Raw genomic sequence first — 22,565 nt, 5'->3', positions numbered from 1 at the left:
CAGGCGTTTGCCAGCACACTTACAAAGGGTGGGCCAAGAGCAGAAGCATTGCTGTTGTTGTTCAGTCGTTAAGTTGTGTCCGACTCTTCGTGGCCCCATGGGCCATAGCACACCAGGCCTTCCTGTCCTCCGCTGTCTCCCGGAGTGTGCTCAAGTTCATATTCATTGCATCGATGATGCTATCTAGCCATCTCATCCTCTGCTGTCCCCTTCTCCTTTTGCCTTCAATCTTTCCCAGCATCAGGGTCTTTTCCAGTGACTTTTCTCTTCGCATTAGGTGGCCAAAATATTTGAGCTTCATCTTCAGTCACTGTCCTTCCAATGAGCAGTCAGGGTTGATTTCCTTGACCTCCTTGCAGTCCAGGGGACTCGTAAGAGTCTTCTCCAGCACCACAGTTACTACTGGGAAAACCATAGCTTTGATTATATGAAGCTTTGTCGCCAAGGTGATGTCTCTGCTTCTTACTGTGCTGTCTAGGTGTGCCATAGCTTTCCTCCCCAGGAGCAAGCGTCTTTTAATTTCATGGCTACAGTCACCGTCTGCAGTGATCTTGGAGCCCAGGAAAATAAAAACTGTCACAGCTTCCATTTCTTCCCCAATCGGTTATTCCATGTCTGGTTCTTACTGTTGCTTTTTGACCCTAGTACAGGTTTCTCAGGAGACAAGTAAGGTGGTCTGGTACTCCTATCTCTTTAAGAATTTGCCAGAGTTTGTTGTTTGTTTGTCACAATCAAAGGCTTTAGTGTAGTCAATGAAGCAGAAATAGACGTTTTTCTGGAATTCTCTTGCTTTCTCCATGATGCAGCGAATGTTGGCGATTTGATCTCTAGTTCCTCTGCCTCTTCGGAACCCCGCTTGTACTTCCAGTAGTTCTCAGTTCACTTGCTGCTGAAGCCTAGCTTGTAGGATTTTGAGCATAACCTTGCTGGCATGTGAAATGAACGCAATTGTACGGTAGTTTGAACACTCTTTGGCGTTGCCCTTCTTTGGAATTGGAATGTAAACTGACCTTTTCCAGTCTTGTGGCCACTGTTGAGTGTTCCAGATGTGTTGGCATACTGAGTGCCGCACTTTAACAGCATCATCTTGTAGGATTTTAAATAGCTCAGCTGGAATACTGTCATCTCCGCTAGCTTTGTTGTTAGTGATGCTTCCTAAGGCCCACTTGACTTCACTCTCTAGGATGTCCGGCTCAAGTTCAGTGACCGCAGTATCATGGCTATCAGGGGCATGAAGATCTTTCCTGTATAGTTCTTCTGTGTATTCTTGCCACCTCTTCTTAATCTCATTTGCTTCTGTAAGGTCCCTGCCTTCTTTGTCCTTCATCATGCCCATCTTTGCACAAAACGTTCCCTTGAGATCTCCGATTTTCTTGAAGAGATCTCTAGTCTTTCCCATTCTATTGTTTTCCTCGATTTCTCTGCATTGTTCATTTAAGAAGGCCTTCTTGTCTCTCCTTGCTATTCTCTGGAACTCTGCATTCAGTTGGGTATATCTTCCCCTTTCTCCCTTGCTTTTCACTTCCCTTCTTTCCTTAGCTACTTGTAAAGCCTCATCAGACAGCCACTTGGCTTTCTTGCATTTCTTTTTCTTTGGGATGGATTTCGTTGCTGCCTCCTGAACAATGTTACAGACCTCCGTCCAGAGTTCCTCAGGCACTCTCTCTATCAGGTCTAATCCCTTAAATCTATTCTTCACCTCCACTGTATATTCATAAGAGATATGATTTAGGTCATACCTGGTTTTGTGGTTTTCCCTACGTTCTTCAATTTAAGCCGAAATTTTGCAACAGGAAGCTCATGATCTGAGCCACAGTCAGCTCCAGGTCTTGTTTTGACTGACTGTATAGAGCTTCTCCATCTTTGGCTTCAAAGGACATAATCAATCTGATTTCGATATTGACCATCTGGTGATGTCCATGTGTAGAGTCGTCTCTTGTGCTGTTGGAAAAGAGTGTTTGCTATGATCAGCGTGTCCTCTTGACAAAACTTGATTAGCCTTTGTCCTGCTTCATTTTGTACACCAAGGCCATGCTTGCCTGTTATCCCGGTGATTTCTTGACTTCCTACTTTGGCATTCTAATTCCCTGTGATGAAGAGGACATCTTTTTTTGGTGTTAGTTCTAGAAGGTGTTGTAGGTTTTCATAGAACCAATCAACCTCAGCTTCTTTGGCCTCAGTGGTTGGGGCATAGACTTGAATTACTGTGATGTTGAATGGTTTGCCTTGGATTCGTACTGAGATCATTCTGTCGTTTTTGAGATTGTACCCCAGTGCTGCTTTTCCCACCTTTTTGTTGACTATGAGTGCTACTCCATTTCTTCTAAGGGATTCTTGCCCACAGTAGTAGATATGATGGTCACCTGAATTAAATCCGCCCATACTTGTCCATTTTAGTTCGCTGATTCCCAAGATGTCGATGTTCAATCTCGCCATCTCATGTTTGACCACCTCCAGCTTACCTTGATTCATTGATCTGACATTCCAGGTTCCTAAACAATATTGTTCTTTACAGCATCGGACTTGTAAACCACCAGACACATCCACAGCTGAGTGTCCTTTTGGCTTTGGCCCAGCCGCTTCACTCTTTCTGGCGCTACTTGGAAATCCCCTCTGCTCTTCCCCAGTAGTATACTGGACACCTTCCGACCAGAGGGGCTCATCCAGCGTCCTATCTTTTAGCCTTGTGATACATTCCATGGGGTTTTCTTGGCAAGAATACTGGAGTGGGTTGCCATTTCCTTCTCCAGTGGACCACATTTTGTCAGAACTCTCTGCCATGACCTGTCCGTCTTGGGTGGCCCTGCACGGCATAGCTTATGGCTTCACTGAGTTACGCAAGCCCCTCCGCCACAAAAAGGCAGTGATCCATGAAGGGGAGCAGAAGCATTGCTCTGATATTAAATGTCAGGTATGTCTCTCTTCCAAAGAGTGGAAGTGTACTTACACTGTCTGAGTTACAGCTTCTCTGTCAAGTTACATTCATCTATATTAGGCTACTGATATGTGTTAAAGAGTAACACTGATTTGGTTGGTCTTGCTAAATCTTTCACTGTTCTTCATGAAATTTATGCCTGATTATATTACTGATACATCTATGGCTTTGAAAAAACGGTAAAGCAGCACTGGGTCTAAAATTGTATCCAACAATTCCAAGCCAATGTACCTGCATTAAATGTTAGAAAATGGCAGTCTTGCTCGCCAAACCCTCCTTATGTCTGTTCTCAAGCTCTGTAAAGTGTGTTCTGGTTTAAGACATAAGTGATAGCCTGGGACCAAATTAATTTCCTAGTCTATAATAATAAGGGGATAAAACTGTGAGAGAATTCTTTGTGTGTTCAGTTGTCTGCATTTCATGTACAGTTGACCTCAGAGAAAAATAGTGAGGGGTGGGCTTGGATCCGTCACTCCTTCCATTCCCTGAAAATGTTAGAGGTGTTACAGTATTTCCCAAGTTGAGAGAGAGCAGCTTTTAGTTTGCGGTAAGGGCATTAGGGCCTTGGTCAGGTGCATTTTGTGTTAGCAGCCTTCTGCTCTGTGGAAGATAGGAACTCACTGGGATCACTCTTGCTTATCTTCAATCCTTCTTTTATAGGACTGGTCTTTGATGTGTCCAAATGAATGCCCAGGCCTAGACGAAGTCTGGGGAGAGGAATTTGAGAAACTGTATGAGAGGTACGAGGAATAGGATGGGTTCTGAGAAGAGTGCACCAACTGTCAGATTTTAGGCCAGGAAGAGACAGTAAACAGCTCCTCCACCCCTTTGCCTTATCTAAATGACCCCTGACATTTAGTCTAACTAAAAAAAAAGCATTCAGAACTCTTATTACTACCTATAACAAATGCAAACTGGTTCTAACAGTTATGATTTCCCTTGGGGAACTAGGAGCTGTATTTATGTGAGGAACCTAGGGGGTCTCAGAACTTGCCTAAATCTGCAGCTCCCAAGGTGCCCTGGAGGAAGTCAGGACAATTCAGCTTGTTTGTCTTTGTAGTGAAACTGAGTGTTTCGTTAGCTGACCAGCCTGATCCAACATGGCTGTGCTTCTCTTGTTCATCTCTTTTCCTGCTCAGGAGCCTAATTTCAGTAGGAACTTCTGAATTGTTTGTGTTCTTGGTTTGCAAATGAAAACAAGATGTTCTTGAACCTCTTTTCAGAGAGGAAAGGGCAAGCAAGGTGTTAATAATACCCATGGCTGACTCTGTATTGTAGCTACGAGAAGCAGGGGCACGTGCGCAAAGTGGTGAAGGCTCAGCAGCTCTGGTATGCCATCATAGAGTCCCAGACGGAGACAGGAACGCCCTACATGCTGTATAAGGATTCTTGCAACAGGAAGAGCAACCAGCAGAATCTTGGGACCATCAAGTGTAGCAACCTGTGCACAGAAATTGTGGAGTACACTAGCCAGGACGAGGTAGGTTGGGCAGGGAATCAGATGCTGCTCTGGCACAACAGCATCTGCTTTAGGGGAGGCTTGGCTTTCCCTTCAGCCACGTATTGGGGAGCTGCTGTGTCCTCTGTCTTGCCACTCAACAGAAGGATGCTCTAGGACTGTGAGAAGTGGCAAATGCCATCTTTGTCTAAGAAAATGCTTCTATGTAATTCATAGAATTCATTGCCAGGTGAAGGGTGGAAGTGGGGTTCAGAGGGAGAGCTTTGAGGGTCATCCAAACACTAGGAAGCGAGTCTTAAATAAATAGGAACAGCACACTTTGGGAAATAAGGCTGGTGGTAGATGGGATTTGTTATTTTAATCACCTCCCTTTTCTGACATTCCTTTATCTGGGAAATTACTTGTTCATAGAATCCATTGAAAGTCAAATAAGCAATGGGCCTAAAATACAGGATATGTATTTAAACTGTAAAGAATCCCCTTCCTATTGGAGCTGATCAGTGGAACACCCCTGCCTAAAGAGAGTGCAGAATGTTCTCCATTGGCAGCTTCCAAAGCTGCAAGAACGGGGCTGCCGTTAGGCAGAGGGTCCCCCGGCCTTTGGATGGCGGACGGGCACAGGGCGTGAGGAGTCCGCCAGCTGGCTTGCATGCAGCCCTCTATCCTCCCCTGCCCACGCTGCTTTAGCTCCTGAGTGCTGTTTTCTCCTCCACGCCTTCCAGGTTGCAGTTTGTAACTTGGCCTCCATAGCCCTGAATATGTACGTCACTCCAGAGCACACTTACGACTTCAAGAGGCTGGCGGAAGTCGCTAGAGTCATTGTCCGGAATCTGAATAAGATCATCGACATCAATTACTATCCTGTGCCAGAGGTACGAGGGAAGGGTGCTGGGCCCCCAGCTGAATGGCGTAGTGCATGCGGATGAACTGCTAAGTGCTGGGAGACTACAGGGAACCGGCATGCGGATGCCCCTCCGGTGGAGCTGGGAATCACGGGTCCCAGTGGCTGCTTCGCCTGGGCGCCCTGTGTGGAAGTGAGGAACTCCTGCGTCACTTACCCATCAGAAAGCAGAGCAATACGGGCTGTGCTCACGGGACAATTCCATTTTCACTGCATTTTATTAGACTCATTTAACAACTTGATGTTTAGACATCCCTTGGACCAGATATTTGCTAACAATATATGGAGAGCTGTGCTGGATCAGGCGAGCCTGCAAGTAAACAGGTTCACTCACCCAACCAAAAGTTATGTAGGATCTCTCCTCTTTGGAGTGCTGAATTTAAGATGCTATGAAGGGTTGTTGAATAAATGAAGGATATGGCGAGATCCTGTATTGCTGATAATGCTATCCTAAGGCTCATTTCCTGGTTAGAGAGGCATCCGGTCGTGGGCTGTGGAAAGTAGCGCAGCGTAGTATGTTGACCAGATGGGTCAGGATGAATGAGAATTCAGATAATCGCAATCAGTTGTACCGTTCGTTGGGGTATAGTAGTGGAAGATTTCTTTGGGATGCATGTCTGAAACCAGAACAGCATGTTTCAGATTATTAATGCTTTCCCCCTCTTCATTCCATCCTCCACAATGTCATCTAGGCTGAGTACTCGAACAAGCGCCATCGTCCCATTGGGATTGGTGTGCAGGGACTGGCTGACGCTTTCATCCTAATGAGGTACCCGTTCGAGAGCCCGGAGGCCCAGCTGCTGAACCAGCAGATCTTTGAGACGATTTACTATGGTGCACTAGAAGCCAGCTGTGAGCTTGCCAAAGAACATGGGCCATACGAAACCTACAAGGGCTGCCCAGTCAGCAAAGGCGTAAGTTAAAAGAGGTGTTTGTCTTTTGGCCAAATCTGTCAGAGCAAGGTTTTAAAATCTGAACCTGAGATTCAGGGACTGCTAGACCTCCAATAACTGCCCACTATAGCTGAATCAGTTTTAAATGTGAATTTCCTCAGTTTTGTCACCCCATGCATGACACTCCATGTTGAATATATGGCTTTTCTGCACAGAATTCAGAGTCTCAAGAATTCCCAGTTTTATTTTTAAAAAGTTTCTAGTCCTCATTTTTAAAAGGTGCCCCCTACAAGCTTTTTACTCAAAAGTTCTCTCCTTATAAGCATTTGTACACTTGAATGAAATGTCTACTTGCATCTAAATTTGCTAAACCTTAAAATCCTTCAGCATCTTTTGCAGGTCCAAATTGTTCGAACTAACCTGTTCCCTCTGTGGCTTTTCATACTTAAAAAAAATACGGCACACGCCAAAACGGAATGCTGAGCTGCATCTGCCACAGATCTCCAGATGAAGCACGGAGGGTTTTTTTTTATCCTGGGTTGTTGGGTTTCAGAATTTTATTTGCAGTGTGAATGTGTATTATACTCCCTCAAAACAATTGAGGTGCTTTTTTTATAATTACCTCTAGAGAAACCTTCACACCTCACATGCTGTAATTTATAATAACATTCATAGCTGAAACCTCTTGAGGGTTGATAAACATATTAGTGGAGAGAACCCACCAACTTAATTATGTGTGAAGGGCGTTTGGCATTTACCACATGGTCTCTAAATAGAAATAGAAGCATAATGCATGAAAGAACTCCAAGAAGTAGTTTTTGCCTCAAGGAACCCACCTTTCTGCCCCCCTCACCCCGCCACCCCTATTTGCTGTGATAGCTGGCCGGTTGTATTGGGAAGCCAGTATGCTCATCTTGATTACCTGTTTTTTTCTGATGAGTGTGGATTTCTTGATACTCTTTAGATCCTTCAGTATGACATGTGGAACGTGACTCCTACTGAGCTTTGGGACTGGAAGGCTCTAAAGGAGAAGATTGCAAAGTGAGTAAAAGCCTCTACTTCATTTGGTTCACCGTGTGTTGGGCACCCCTGATACATGACGTGGGTGGGTTTGGAGGATAAAGAGATGGATGGCCAGATGCAGAAGAACCTAAGGAGACCCCTGCTGGATCAGACCAAGGGTCCATCTAGTCCAGCATTCTGTTCACACAGTGGCCAACCATGTACTCACGGGAAACCTGCAAGCAGGACATTAGTGCCACAGCACCCTCCTTCCCATATTCCCCATCAATTGGTGTACAAAGCCTTACTGACGCTGGAGGTAGCATACAGCCATCAGGACTTGTAGCCATTGAGGGCTCCTTCACCTTTCATAGTTGTGTAGAAAAAGGGATCTCAGCAGGGGGACGTTGGGAAGGGGACTCTGCAGTCGGATCTCTTCTGAGCTCAGAGCGCTGTCTCCAGCTTCGGAGGAGGAGGTCCACTGCATCCTATGGCTCCTGGAATGATGTCTCTGGGCCCTGGGATCGAAGCTTTAGTGTCACGGGTTCTGAATGGTGAGGAATATCAGCACTCTAGTGTGTTCCAGTCACCTGCAACCTGGCAGACAGCAGTGGTGATCAAGATACTAGAGCAATTTATGAAAACAAAGGTGGGAGTCGAAGGCCCAGAAGGGAAATGTTCTTTTAAAGGCTGCCGTCTCATTTTAACTTAAAAAATTTCCCACTTCTCAACAAACGAATTTTTTTCTAGTAGCTCTGCTTCGGATCTTGCCCTTGGGAGTGAGCTTCCTTTATTTCCTTTTCTTGTGTAGGATAAGGTCTTTGCATCCATTTGTGACTTCATCATGTTGTGTCACTTCTTTTCTATATATTATTTCCTGTGGACATGAATGAGACAGGAGGCATGTATGCCCTGCATTGTTTGCATTGGTTTATGCTCTCTTTTCCATTTTTTTTTTTTTTTGAGTGGCTTGCCTTAATTCAGCTTGGAAGTTTCAGGCTGCGAATTTGCTCAAAATTGGGCTTTTAAAAATGGTTGCCAAATGCCGACTCTCTGAAGGTTTCTGATCTTCAGTTGTCCCTACTTTATGTGTGATCTAGGTATGGGGTTAGAAACAGCCTCCTCCTCGCACCAATGCCAACAGCATCTACCGCTCAGATCTTGGGTAACAATGAGTCCATTGAGCCGTATACCAGTAACATCTACACACGCAGAGTTCTCTCTGGAGAGTTTCAGGTAAAAAAAGAAAAAAGAAAGAGATGGTCTTGCATAAACCAAGGACTAGTTCTTGAAGATGGGTACTACCTCCCTGTTCTTCCTGTTGTTGCTAACAGGAGAATCCCTCTGATAAAATGCACTCTCCGCTCAGTGTCACAGCCACATTCTGATGGTTGGCAACTCCAAAATGTCTTTTACGGGGAATTGGTTAGAAAATTCAAGTGCTACTTCTGAGGAAGAAAGGAATTGTGGGTTGACTGACCAGCATGTAGATGAGCCACTTGCTGATGTTCATAAGCTGGGGGCTTCTGGTATAGAATGGAAGTTTGTTTTGTCAAACTGAAGTATGTTATACATGAACGTAACTTCAGGTGTTCTTTGGTTTTGCAGATAGTGAATCCCCACTTGCTGAAAGACCTGACGGAGAGGGGCCTGTGGAATGAGGAGATGAAGAATCAGATCATTGGCTTCAATGGCTCTATCCAGGTATGTCAGGAAAGCAGCCCCAGAGCTCTTTCCGAGGGCACTCTCTCCACAGGGCCATCGGTTGTTCTGGTCTGCACAGGGCTGTGTATACAAGATACAGCATGGGTCATACATAGTTGCCTCTTATGGGAGAGGTCACAAGATACTGAAAAACGATTCAGCAAATGGTGCTCTTGGAACTTAAAACATACTTTTTAGTGCATTTTATTATTTATATGGTGAGATACAGCATATTCTCTCTCTCTCTCTCTCTCTCTCTCTCTCTCTCAATAAACACAATGTGGGGGAAAGCCAACAGGAGCTGGGAAGCATCCAGTTTGCGTAAAATCATCCCAAAGGGATGAAGATGAAAATGTTTTTGATTGCCCAAATGTAGAGGGGGAGGAAATAGGCCAGGAGTACATGGCAGAACATAATAGCCAATCAAAGGGACCAATATCCCTTAGCAAAAGATGCACACGCCAGAGGCATCTGGGGAAGTATACCATGTATAGGTGTTTTTATGCAAATGTTAGAAGCCTCCAAGCCAAAATGGGAGAATTGGAGTGCTTGATTTTAAAGGAAAACCTGGATATAGTGGGCACTACCGAAACCTGGTGGAGCGGAGAGAACCAGTGGTCTACAGTCATCTCCGGATATAAATGCTATAGGAAGGACGGGGAAGGCGTACTGGGGGAGGTGTTGCCCTGTACGTCAAAGAGGGTATAGTGTCTAGCGGACTAGAACACCTACAAGGGGTAGGCTCTTCCACAGAAGCATTGTGGGTGACAATACCAGGCTCCAAAACAAATTTAGTGCTAGGAACATGCTATCAGCCCCCAGACCAGAATGCTCAGAGTGACCTTGAAATGGAAAATGAAATCAGGGAGGCCTCCAAACAAGGAAGTGTTGTAATAATGGACGACTTTGATTACTCCCACATTGTCTGGATGAATGCATGTTTCAGCCACGAGAAAGAGGTTAAATTTCCTCAATGTCCTAAACAATTGTGCCCTAGAACAGTTGGTCATGGAACCATCCAGAGGGGAGGCAACCTTGGATTTAATCCTAAGTGATGTTGCCCGGGACCTAGTACGAGATGTAAGTGTTGCTGAACCACTTGGAAACAGTGATCATAGTGCTATCAGGTTTAATATATATTTAACTGGAAAATCCAGGAAGTCCAACACAGTCACACTTGACTTCAAAAGAGGAAACTTCTCTAAAATGAGGGAAGTGATGAAAAGGAAGTTAAAGGGGGGCGGGGTAGGGGGTCAAGAGGATTAAATGCCTTCAGAATGCTTGGAGGTTACTCAAAACCACAATAGTAGAAGCCCAGCTAAAATGTATGCCCCAGGTTAGGAAAGGTAGCACCAAGTCCAAGAGGTTGCCGGCATGGTTAACGAGCAGTGCTAAGGGAGCTATTAGAGAAAAGGGGGCTTCCTTCAGAAAGTGGAAGCCTTGCCCAAGTGAAGAAAACAAAAGAGAGCACAAGCTTGCACTAAGACGATGCAAGCAGACAATAAGAGATGCAAACAAGCATTTTGAAGAGCATATCACTAACAACATCAAGGCCAACAATAAAGAATTCTTTCAATATATCAGAAGCAGAAAACCAGCTAGGGAGGCAGTTGGACTACTGGATGACAATGGAGTTAAAGGAGTACTGAAAAAGGACAAAGAGATTGCAGAGAAGCTGAATGAATTCTTTTCATCCGTCTTCACTGCAGAAGATATAGGACAGATACCTGTGCCTGAATTGATGTTTTCAGCAAGGGAGTCTGAGGAACTGAGGCAAATAGTGGTGACAAAAGATGAAGTTCTCAACCTGATTAAGAAATCGAAAGCAAATAAATCACCGGGCCCAGATGGTATCCATCCTAGAATTCTCAAAGAACTCAAATATAAAGTTGTTGATCATCTAACCAAAATGTGCAATATGTCCCTAAGATCAGCCTCTATACCAGTGGACTGAAAGATGGCCGATATAACACCAATTTTAAAAATGGGGATCCAGGGGGGATCCGGGAAATTACAGACCAATTAGCTTAATGTCTGTTCTGGGTAAATTGGTTGAAGGCATTATTAAAGGTAAACTTAGTACGCATATAGAAGGACTAGCCCTGCTCTGAAAAAGAATCAACACGGCTTCTACAAAGGCAAGTCCTGTCTTGCTAACCTTTTAGAGTTCCTTGAGAGTGTCAATGAACATGTAGACAGAGGTGATCCGGTAGACAATGTTTACTTGGCCTTCCCAAAGGCTTTTGAAAAAGACCCTTAGCAAAGACTCCTGAGCAAACTTAGCAGTCAGGGAGTAAGAGGACAGGTTCTCTTATGGATCAGTAACTGGTTAAAGAACAGAAAGCAGAGAGTAGGAGTCAACAGTAAGTTCTCCTAATGGAGGGAAGTAAATAGTGGGGTCCCACAGGGCTTTGTATTAGGACCAATGCTTCTTAGTCTGTTCATAAATGCTCTGGAATTAGGAATTAGGAGTGAGCAGTGAAGTGGCCAAGTTTGCGAATGACACCAAATTATTTAGTGTGGTTAAAACAAAAAGGGATTGTGAAGAGCTCCAAAAGGATCTCTCCAAACTGGGAGAATGGCCATCGAAATGGCAAATGCGGTTCAGTGTAAGCAAGTGTAAAGTGATGCACGTTGGGGCAAAAAAGCCCAGCGTCAAGTATAGATAGCCTGAAGGGATCTGAGCTAGCAGTGATCAACCAGGAAAGAGATCTTGGGGTTGTGATGGACAGCTCAGCGAAGAAGTCAACCGAGTGTGTGGCCGCTGTGAAAAGGGCAAACTCCATGTTAGGCATAATTAGAAAAGGAATTGAGACTAAAAGGAATTGAGACTAAAAGTGCCAATATCATACTGCCCCTATACAAATCTATGGTGTGCCCACACTTGGAATACTGTGTACAGTCTTGGTCACCACGCCTAAAAAAAGATATTGCAGAGCTGGAAAAGGTGAAGAAAAGGGCAACTAAAATGATCAAGGGGTTGGAGTATCTCCCCTATGAGAGAAGTTTGCAACAGCTGGGATTGCTTAACTTGGAAAAAAGGAGGGTAAGGGGAGACATTTTAGGTTTAGTGGTTTTCCCTACATTCTTCAATTTAAGCCGAAATTTTGCAACAAGAAGCTCATGATCTGAGCCACAGTCAGCTCCAGGACTTGTTTTGACTGACTGTATAGAGCTTCTCCATCTTTGGCTGCAAAGGACATAATCAATCTGATTTCGATATTGACCATCTGGTGATGTCCATGTGTAGAGTCGCCTCTTGTGCTGTTGGAAAAGAGTGTTTGCTATGATCAGCGTGTTCTCTTGGCAAAACTCTATTAGCTTTTGTCCTGCTTCATTTTGTACACCAAGGCCATGCCTGCCCGTTATCCCGGTGATTTCTTGACTTCCTACTTTAGCATTCCAATCCCCTATGACGAAGAGGACATCTTTTTTTGGTGTTAGTTCTAGAAGTTGTTGTAGGTCTTCATAGAACCGATCAACCTCGGCTTCTTCAGCATCAGTGGTTGGGGCATAGACTTGAATTACTGTGATGTTGAATGGTTTGCTTTGGATTTGTACTGAGATCATTCTATTGTTTTTAAGATTGTACCCCAGTACTGCTTTTCCCCCCCTTCATGGATCACTGCCTTGTTGTGGCGAAGGGGCTTGCGTAACTCAGTGAAGCCATAAGCTATGCCGTGCAGGGCCACCCAAGACGGACAGGTCATGGCAGAGAGTTCTGACAAAATGTGGTCCACTGGAGAAGGACATGGCAACCCACTCCAGTATTCTTGCCAAGAAAACCCCATGGAACGTATCACAAGGCTAAAAGAGATGACGCCGGAAGATGAGCCCCTCAGGTCGGAAGGTGTCCAGTATGCTACTGGGGAAGAGCAGAGGGTATTTCCAAGTAGCGCCAGAAAGAGTGAAGCGGCTGGGCCAAACCCGAAAGGACACTCAGCTGTGGATGTGTCTGGTGGTGAAAAGAAAATCTGATGCTGTAAAGAACAATATTGTTTAGGAACCTGGAATGTCAGATCAATGCATCAAGGTAAGCTGGAGGTGGTCAAACATGAGATGGCAAGATTGAACATCGACATCTTGGGAATCAGCAAACTAAAATGGACAGGCATGGGTGAATTTAATTCAGGTGACCATCATATCTACTATTGTGGGCAAGAATCCCTTAGAAGATATGGAGTAGCACTCATAGTCAACAAAAGGGTGGGAAAAGCAGTACTGGGGTACAATCTTAAAAATTAAGATGAATCACAGGTTGGAATTAAGATTGCTGGGAGAATTATCAACAACCTCCGATATGCAGACAATACCACCTTAATGGCAGAAAGCAAAGAGGATCTAAAGAGCCTCTTGTTGAGGGTGAAAGTGTAGAGTGCAAAAGCTGGTTTGAAACTCAACATTAAAAAAACAAAGATCATAGCATCTGGCCCCATCACTTCCTGGCATATAGAAGGGGAAGAAATGGAAGCTGTGACAGATTTTATTTTCTTGGGCTCCAAGATCACCGCAGACGGTGACTGTAGCCATGAAATTAAAAGACGCTTGCTCCTTGGGAGGAAAGCTATGGCACACCTAGACAGCATAGTAAGAAGCAGAGACATCACCTTGCCGACAAAGGTCCGTCTAATCAAAGCTATGGTTTTCCCAGTAGTAATGTATGGCTGTGAGAGCTGGACTATAAGGAAGGCTGAGCGCCGAAGAATTGATGTTTTCGAACTGTGGTGCTGGAGAAGACTCTTACGAGTCCCCTGGACTCCAAGGAGGTCAAATCAGTCCATCCTCAAGGAAATCAACCCTGAGTGCTCATTGGAAGGACAGATACTGAAGCTGAAGCTCAAATATTTTGGCCACCTAATGCGAAAAGAAAACTCTGGAAAAGACCCTGATGCTGGGAAAGACTGAAGGCAAAAGGAGAAGGGGACGGCAGAGGATGAGATGGCTAGATAGCATCACGGATGCAATGAATATGAACTTGAGCACGCTCCGGGAGAGAGCGCAGGACAGGAAGGCCTGGCGTGCTATGGTTCATGGGGTCACGAAGAGTCGGACACGACTGAACGACTGAACAACAACAAAGGGGAGACATAATAGAGGTCTACAGAATTATGCATGGAGTGCAGAATGTGGATAGGGAGACATTTTTCTCCCTCTCTCAAAATACTAGAACCCGACGGTGTCATCCTATGAAGCTGATTGGTGGGAGATTCAGGACAGGGAAAAGGAAGGACTTCTTCACACAGCGCAGAGTCAAACTATGGAATTCGCTACCACAGTTATGTAAGGATGGCCACCCATTTGGATGCCTTTAAAAGCAGGTTGGACAAATTCATGGAGAAGGCTATCAATGGGTACCACTCCTAACGACTATGTGCTACCTCCAGTACCAGAGGCAGTGGGCCTATGTACACCAGTTGCTGGGGAGCATGGGTGGGAGGGTGCTGTTGCGCTTATGCCCTGCTTGTGGGTTCCTGGTCGACAGCTGATTGGCCATTGGGTGAACAGAATGCTGGACTAGATAGATCTTTGTTCTGATCCAGCATGGCGCTTATGTTCTTATATTCAGTTTGTTTAGGTTGCAGAAGTGCAGGGCTGTTGCGCAATTGGCAATGTGCTTTGTTTCCTTTGCATTGTGCTATAGAGGATTTTTCAATTTGGGGTGTTTTGGAAAAATTGTGTGTGTGTCTCCGTAGGATGAGTGGGAAGATTTAAAGAAGCAGGGGGTATTGTCAGGATAAATGAAAAGTTGCAGAGAGGGTTATACCCTTAGTAATGTGATCACCATCAGTGAACTAGTTCTCTTTAGGCAAAGTTTGGTGGCAAAGAGAGAATAATCCCTTTACTGCCATGCTTTTGTGTTAAAAATAATTTATTCTGGTAACAATAATAACAGAATACTATTTAAGAATGTAGCTCTAAGAAGAGCATGGATTTTACATTGCACCCACTTGGTTATTGTGTTAAATTGTTGTTTATATTGTTATAAAACTTTAAAAAATTAAAAAATATTCTTCCCTGATTTGTGCAAGAATTTCCTGTTTTGTTTTCTGGTCCTGAATGTCTCAGAAATGCAGTCCTCCCCCACCCTAGTATTTATATGCACTTGTTGTTTAACCCATGTCACTATTTAAGCTTAAAACAATCTTCCTGTTCCCCAGAGAATCATCCTGTAACCCTTCTGCCTTTCAGAATATCCCTGAGATTCCAGATGATCTGAAACTGCTCTACAAGACAGTGTGGGAAATTTCCCAGAAAACAATCCTCAAGATGGCAGCAGATCGAGGGGCTTTTATTGACCAGAGCCAGTCCCTGAACATCCACATTGCAGAGCCTAATTATGGCAAGCTGACCAGCATGCACTTCTATGGATGGAAGGAGGTGCGCAGAAGGATGGGGAGAGAACCACTACCACTCTGCTGTTGGGTTCAGAAAGGCTGGCCAAAAGGTTTTTTTGTGTTGAGAAGGGTCAGTGGCAGCCCGCCCCCCAGCCCAGTTTCTCTTGCACAAGTCAGAAGGGCTTCCACAATGGCCCAGGAAACCTCTTTGGCAGCCTTCAGGATTATGGTCCCTATTGGTGAACCCTGGCAGCCCAAAGTGTAGTGTTACAGGCAGCCCCATCGAATGGTCCATCTAAGTTGGCACATGCAGCAGCAAAACTACTTGGCAGCTAAGTTTTTTAAAAGTACATTTCCCTCGGGAGGAACAAATGTAGCAGTGATGACACCACTCTGTCCTTGGTCATCAAGAGGCTAACCAGCCATCAAAATGTTGCTTGTCAACAATGCCCCTTGGAGAGGGGTGCAGGTCTCCACTCCCAGCTCTAATGCCCCAGCCCAGAGAGAAATGCATAGTAGGTAGTAATTGGTACACACAGCGTGGAAACGAGCGTTTTGTGATGGAAACATATGGAGACTGTGTCAGAGCCACTACAAAAGCTTGGGCAGAGCAAGTGTGAGTCTTCTGCCCCACGCTGTGTTTCAGTGAGTAGAAGGGAGGTTGGATCTGAAAGATGGAGCCCTGCCCTGGGGGCTGGGCAGGGCCGTGGTAGAGCTGCTCCCCTTTCCTCTAGCGGCGCCATGTGTGTTGTGTCCAGGGTGAGTCGCGAGTGCTTGGAAGGGCCTAAGCAGATGACAGTGGCGAGTGCAAAAGGAAAGAGGTGGTGGGACTTGAATTGGGCCTCCTGTGGGAAAGAGTGACTCCACAGCAGTCATCGCCAGTCTATGTGCCCCTTGCAAGAACTACTGTCCTCTATGAAGCCTGGTTTGGGACAGGCCCCCTGGGCTCTACCCCCCGAGTCCCATAGATGGACTCTCCTAGCCTTATGGCCCAGAACTGGAAGGGCTCCGTGCGCTGCTGTAGCTCAGTGGGACAGCCTAAGCCCAGCAAACAGGAAACCAGGCTCAGATCCCCAGCTGTGAGGTGCTGTTGGGGTGGCAGGCGTGGTTTCTCCTGCCCTGCCCCTGCCAAAATTAATATCTGCAATGCTCCCACCCAGGCATGAGCCTCCTCCCTCCATTCTGCAGAAGCTCACATGCGATTGGCCCCTCCTGCCACCTGTCCTTCCTCCTGCCATGCTCTTTTCTGCACTACCCTCATTTGCCAGATAGAGCCCTGCATCAAAACCTAATTCTTTAGCAAACTGTTCTTGGCACTCCTCGCTCCATTGTCTCCTTGCCTCTTCCTCTGCTCCTGCCTGCCCTCTTAGGAGTGTTCCAGGCTATCTCACACTATGGACCTGGGGCTTTGCACTGTACCTGCCCTTTTCGCCAATACTGTGAGTTGGCCTATGGCCACACGTTAGGGGAGCCCTCCTGCTTGTTTTCTCTGGTTCTGGTGCTTGCGGTTTTGGCTTTGGGTGAGTTCCGTTATGTTGTTTTGCTACCTGCAGGGCCTGAAGACTGGTATGTACTACTTGAGGACAAAGCCAGCAGCTAATCCAATCCAATTCACCCTGAATAAGGAGAAGCTGAAAGAGAAGAGCTCCAAGGAAGAGGAGGAGAAGGAAAGGAACAAGGCAGCTATGGTGTGCTCCTTGGAGAACAGAGACGAGTGCCTGATGTGTGGATCTTAGGGAGCTGTGATGCCATGACAACAGCACCCCATCTCCCCCCGCCCCTCCACTAGGTTAGATAGGTCTAGTTTACTTTGGAGAGCAGAGCATCTGCGGCTCTCTTCTTAAGGGGGAGATCAAGAATTTGCAGGTAACTGGGCAGTGGTGTGCTTGCATTCCTTGAGATGGCAATGCTGCCTGGTTTGGGGGGGGGACAGAAAAAATCTGCATATACAGCTGTTGTAGCAAGAACCTTTAAGTGCTCTTTTACACTCTTGCATTATCTGTGGTAGAGAGATGATGTTCCTAAATATGTACATGGAGAAAAGGTCACACACACTATGCTTAGGAAATTGCACTCCTTTGACAATCACTTTTTTTACTGACTACTTCGCTGCCTGTCTTATCCAGAGGGAAAATGTTCTGTTGGCTGTTGCAGTATGGGTGTACATCGCTGTGGTGCATCCCCTCCGGCCCTTGGTATGTAGTGCTCTTGAGTTGAGGGGTGTGTGATTAGGGGCTGTAAAACCTGGAGGGTTTGGGATGCTACACACCGTGGAGGGAAACAAAGCTTTCCCCCCATGCATTGTGTGTCAGTCTGAAGCTAGCTACTTCAGGGCATGCGCGTTCCATGTTACGATGTGTTATCCATCTCTGGAGAGGGCTTAAGTGTTTTGTGTTATATAGGGCATGTTTCCATTTCACTTCTTGCAAAATCTGTAGAAACCACTGTAGGGAGTCTTGATTAAGCATCCAAACTGTGTTTGGTTTAGCAGTGTTATTCTTTGCAACAAAGCTGCTACGACTTACTTTCTTTCAAGTACCAAGTTTACTGTGCTGGGCTGGGTTTTTTCCTCCAAAAAAAATAACTTTATGCTTTTCTACTTTACTTCTTAGCCATTTTAATAGGAAATCGATGGCCTAGTTCTGGACTATTTATTGAATTCATGTCCTCTGCGTGTAGACTTGAATCCTCCAAGCTAATTCGATGCATCAATAAAACCTAGAATATAAAGTTGGTGTACAGCGCTCCTTGTGGTTAAAGAACCTGGGAACTGATACCTCAGATGGGGTTTGTGCCAGTAGAAGTAGCAAAAATTGTTTTCTTAGCTCTGGATCTTTGTGTATACTCAGTGCTGTTCTTTGATGGTTTTGAAATCCCTTTACTGGATAATTCCTGAATGAACTGACAGTCTGTGTTCAGTGGGGTGTACTCCTGTGAAGGTGTGCATAGGATGCAGCCCTAGACTTATTACAATATCTAATTGCCTTTCATTTTACTGAGCCTTTGAGAATGCAACTTACATGTTACATCTAGAAGAATCTAACAAAAAGCAACCTTGAAAGGGGTGATTCGGAGTAGGAAATTCGCCCAAGGGGGGTGTGTGTGTGTGTGTGTGTGTGTGTGGTTTAACATTTTCCTAACTAACATGATTTGCCAAGTTAACAAATAGCTTGCATAATGTGCAAATGGCACTGTCCGCATTTTGAGAACTGGAATATGGCAACCTTCATAATGGCCCCACCTATAACTTCATCAGGAAAAGGCACAAGTCGGCTAACTGGTTTGTGGTTGAATTATGAACAGAAAGGCCGGTGATTCTTTTTCTTTTGCATTTCCTTTTGTTCTAAGAGGCTTGAGGAAGAAAAATTCTTCACATGAAAGAGAAGAACTGTTCCGTGAAGCACACCCACTTTCTTCCCTTCTTCCACTCCCCAGCCTCATGGCTAGCGAAGATGCATGCCAAGTGGCAAAGTGGCTACTTACACACGTGTGTGCACACTCTAGCACCACCTGCTCCTGAGGCAAAAGCATTCGCATGCTGCCAAAGGGCAGTCTCCAACATTAGTCTGATGTAGAGTAGACTCGCTGAAATGAATGGGACTGAAGTTAGTTGTGACTAACTTAAGTCCCATTTATTTCAATGGCTCTACTCTATGTAGGACTAACATTGGAGACTACCCAAAGCTTCCCCCTCTGTGTTTTTTTGAATGGACACTTTGTAGGTTTTTAGCACATGGCCTCCCAACACCTTTGATGATGAAGACTGGTCCTTCTCTTCATGAATCTATGGAGGAATAAGGCACAAATCAACATCTTAGGATACTCGTTAACTGGGTTGATGATAGAACAGACTTCACTTTTTAATCACATCGTCATAAGCATGGAAATAGTAAAGTTGTGTAACAACATGTTGGAAGATTGTTTGAACAAAGTTTTTCCTAACATATCTCACATTTAGGTTGTACCTGATACCCAATTTTCAAATTGTGAGGCTAAACATTTGCTTTCTAAATTGTCTCTGATATAAAACTCAATTCAGATCAACACAGTTGGAGAGCTGATTGAACGTGTTGACGTTAATATGCATTCGAAGTGACTTGACAAAGAGTGTACGAGGGGATCATAAATTAAGCTCTATTTGTGTGTGTAGGGCCCTCACGTTGGTGTAGGAGTGGGGCTGTGCTGCTAGCCACAAATCCAGTATCGCGTGCCCTGACTAGCCATGTCCCATGGTGTAAATTCAGTCTTCTTTAACCTCAGAACCTGCACCTAATGGGTCTGAAACATCCTGGTGAGTAGCCATGCTAATCCAAACAGACAGACCACTGCAGACAAAATTATAAATTGGAACCTATTTATTTTAGAGTATTACAACATTAAAAGATGGTGGTGGCATGGTGGTTATATGAGCGTTAGAAACTTTCTCCAATAACGGGGAAAAAGAATGCGACAAATATAGATTAATTGAAAGAATTGTAATTGCCAAAGTTGGTACTACGAGTTTAGGTAATAAGATAATGGCTTGAGCTTCTGGGGAGAGGTAACGAGTAGGGTACCACAGGACTCAGTCCTGGGCCCAGTGCTCTTCAGCATTTGTATTAATGACTTGGAGGAGGAGGTGCAGGGAATGCTGATCAGATTTGCAGATGACACAAAATTGGGCGGGATAGCTAATACTTTGGAAGACAGAAATAAAATTCAAAGTGATCTGGATAGACTGGAGCGCTGGGCAGAAAACAACAGAATGACATCTAATAGGGATAAATGCCAAGTTCTGCACCTAGGAAAAAAACCAAATGCACAGTTACAAGATGGGGGATACGTGGCTCAACAACACTACAAGCGAGAAAGATCTTGGAACTGTTGTCGATCACAAGCTGAAGATGAGCCAACAATGTGATGTGGCTGCAAAAAAGGCAAATGCAATTTTGGGCTCATTAATAGAAGTATAGCTTCCAAATCTCGGGAAGTACTCATTCCCCTCTACTCAGCACTGGTTAGGCCTCATCTGAAGCACTGTGTCCAGTTCTGGGCACCACACTTTAAGAAGGATGCAGACAAACTGGAGAGGGTTCAGAGGAGGGCAACAAAGGTGATCAGGGGGACTGGAAACACAGCCCTGTGAGGAGAGACTGAAAGAACTGAGCATGTTTAGCCTTGAGAAGAGAAGACTGAGGGGAGATATGATAGCGCTCTTCAAGTACTTGAAAAGTTGCCACAGAGACAAAGGCCAGGATCTATTCTTGATCCTCCCAGAGTGCAGGACACAGAATCATGGCCTCAAGTGACAGGAAGCCAGATTCCGGCTGCACATCAGGAAAAACTTCCTGACTGTTAGAGCAATACGACAATGGAACCAATTACCTGGGGAGGTGGTGGGCTCTCCCACACTGGAGGCCTTCAAGACGAGGCTGGACAGCCATCTGTCAGGGATGCTCTGACTTGGATTCCTGCATTGAGCAGGGGGTTGGACTCGATGGCCTTGTAGGCCCCTTGCAACCCTACTGTTCTATGATTCTGACATCGTTATGACTTCTTCCTATTTTCTCCTGTTTACTACTTGCAGTTTTAAAGCGAAGCCAAAACACACTGAATTAAAACATGATTGTTAACTCTCCCTTTTATCTCCTCTTGTACGTTATTTGAATATAAAAGCTAAGCTAAAGCATGATAAGTTTTCTCTAAGTATGTGAAGGTAGATTGTAGATTGAAAATAATGGTAGAAGCTAGATTGAAAGGAAAAACCCAAGACTTGGAAATAATTCTGAGTCCCAACTTAAGGAATAACTCTGAAATAATTCTAAGTTCCAAACTCAGAAATAATTCTAAGTTCTACTTTCAGAAAATACTTTAACTCCTAACTTCAGAAATAATTCTATATTCCAAAGTCTAAGAGTCTAAAGAGGTCCATAGTTAACCAAATCCTTGGATCCAGTGTTCCAGAGAAGATCAGAGGTGTAGCAGCAAAAGTGTGAAGTGAGCTGCAGCCCTTGCTACCTGTGTTTTTATACACTTGTTCTGGACAAAGGTGGGGGCCCCAATGAGTGACGAGACCACCATCTTCCAATCAGGGATGGGGTGTATGAGTGATTAGACTACTCATTCACCAGTCAGAAGTGAGGTGTCTCCCCAACAATCTCACATTTTATGCCCAAGTGTTTTGGGAACATCTCTGGCATTACTACCAGCAGGTTAATTTGAAGTTTACCAAAACATGGCAAGAGTCTGCCATTTGGGCATGTTATCTTGACTGATGTATTTCTCTCCCTGGTGCATCTTCTTTGAACTCACATTCATTGTTGGTCATATCAGCCTAAATGCTTCCTCCCAATTGTTGCTTGTGCTATGACTCCCCCCCCCCCCAACTAGCGTTGAGTAAGGACATTTTCTTATCTACAGGTGTACACCACGAGATGTGGAACAAGTGATTTTCTTCCTCCTAGCAGGCATCAGCATGCTCAGTTCTCATTTTGCTCATATGCTCACATTGGCTTGTCTGCTTTGTGACCTTGAGCTTCCTCGGTGAAGCTGCTTGTAAGGGCAGCTGCATTTTTTTCTCTCCTTCAAAGCCAGTCCTGCTTGAAGTATTATAGTTAGAGGTATTATAATGTCACAACATCAATTAGCATAAAATAAAAACTTCCAAATCTTCATGCCCGTGGGTCATATAAATATGAGATCTTAAATATAAGTCTGGGGTCTTGTAGGTCTCTCCCAAACCCTAACTCAGATCATTCAACCATTCCAGATCAAATTGGCCATCTTCAGTCTCTTTGTTAGCAACATTTACTTAACCCTGTTAGTACCAGATTACACCTGGCATCTGTGCATTGAGTGTAGATGTCTGAAAAGGAGCTCCTACATGTGAGCAGCTGCTCATGTCTAGGAGTTCCTTTTCAGTTGCCCGTGCTCAGTGCAGGGACATTGTGGTTGGGGCTGGCAGCAGCACTGTTCCTACTTTCACACATGAATGCCCTGCATACCTGTAATGTGTGAACAGGACTTTAAGAGACTAGCCTACAGGAAAGCATGAAAGGTGATGTTCCACTAAGATGCAGTAATTTTCTCCCCTGCGTTGTTGCACGTAGCATAGTTTTCTTTGTGGGTCTGCATTGGCATGCAAAAATCATGCGTATGATTTCCAAGTTGTGGCGGAGTAGGGGGGCCACTAGAGTCTGCTGCCCCAGCGCCCGTTTTGATCTTAATCCAGCCCTGATGGTGACCACATATATGTTCAGGGAGGGAGTATCGCCAGGGTGGGGGTGGGTGGAGAGGATAGGTGTGTTACTAAGGTCCTATTGGGGGCGGGGGGTACTAAGGCAAGGCCTACAGAGCT

General features: G+C 45.0%; 1 protein-coding gene across 4 annotated transcripts in view; it reads left to right on the top strand.

Moving 5' to 3' along the window:
• Positions 1–17,959, top strand: part of RRM1 (ribonucleotide reductase catalytic subunit M1) — a 32,024-nt gene extending 14,065 nt beyond the window's left edge. For all 4 annotated transcript variants that reach the window (XM_084842237.1, XM_084842238.1, XM_084842236.1 and 1 more), the window contains 9 exons: positions 3,596–3,675; positions 4,214–4,415; positions 5,117–5,266; positions 5,988–6,209; positions 7,153–7,229; positions 8,291–8,426; positions 8,799–8,894; positions 15,084–15,272; positions 16,783–17,959. In XM_084842237.1, the coding sequence (XP_084698363.1) occupies positions 3,596–3,675; positions 4,214–4,415; positions 5,117–5,266; positions 5,988–6,209; positions 7,153–7,229; positions 8,291–8,426; positions 8,799–8,894; positions 15,084–15,272; positions 16,783–16,965 (1,335 nt within the window). In that variant the 3' untranslated portion in view covers positions 16,966–17,959. The remainder of the gene's footprint in view (positions 1–3,595; positions 3,676–4,213; positions 4,416–5,116; positions 5,267–5,987; positions 6,210–7,152; positions 7,230–8,290; positions 8,427–8,798; positions 8,895–15,083; positions 15,273–16,782) is intronic.
• The last annotated feature ends 4,606 nt before the right edge of the window (positions 17,960–22,565 follow it).

This window comes from Heloderma suspectum, chromosome 3, assembly GCF_057233095.1.
Source record: "Heloderma suspectum isolate Gila_16-S chromosome 3, 16-S_ref, whole genome shotgun sequence".
NCBI classification, from domain to species: domain Eukaryota; kingdom Metazoa; phylum Chordata; class Lepidosauria; order Squamata; family Helodermatidae; genus Heloderma; species Heloderma suspectum.
This window is presented reverse-complemented; position numbering and strand designations above follow the sequence as displayed.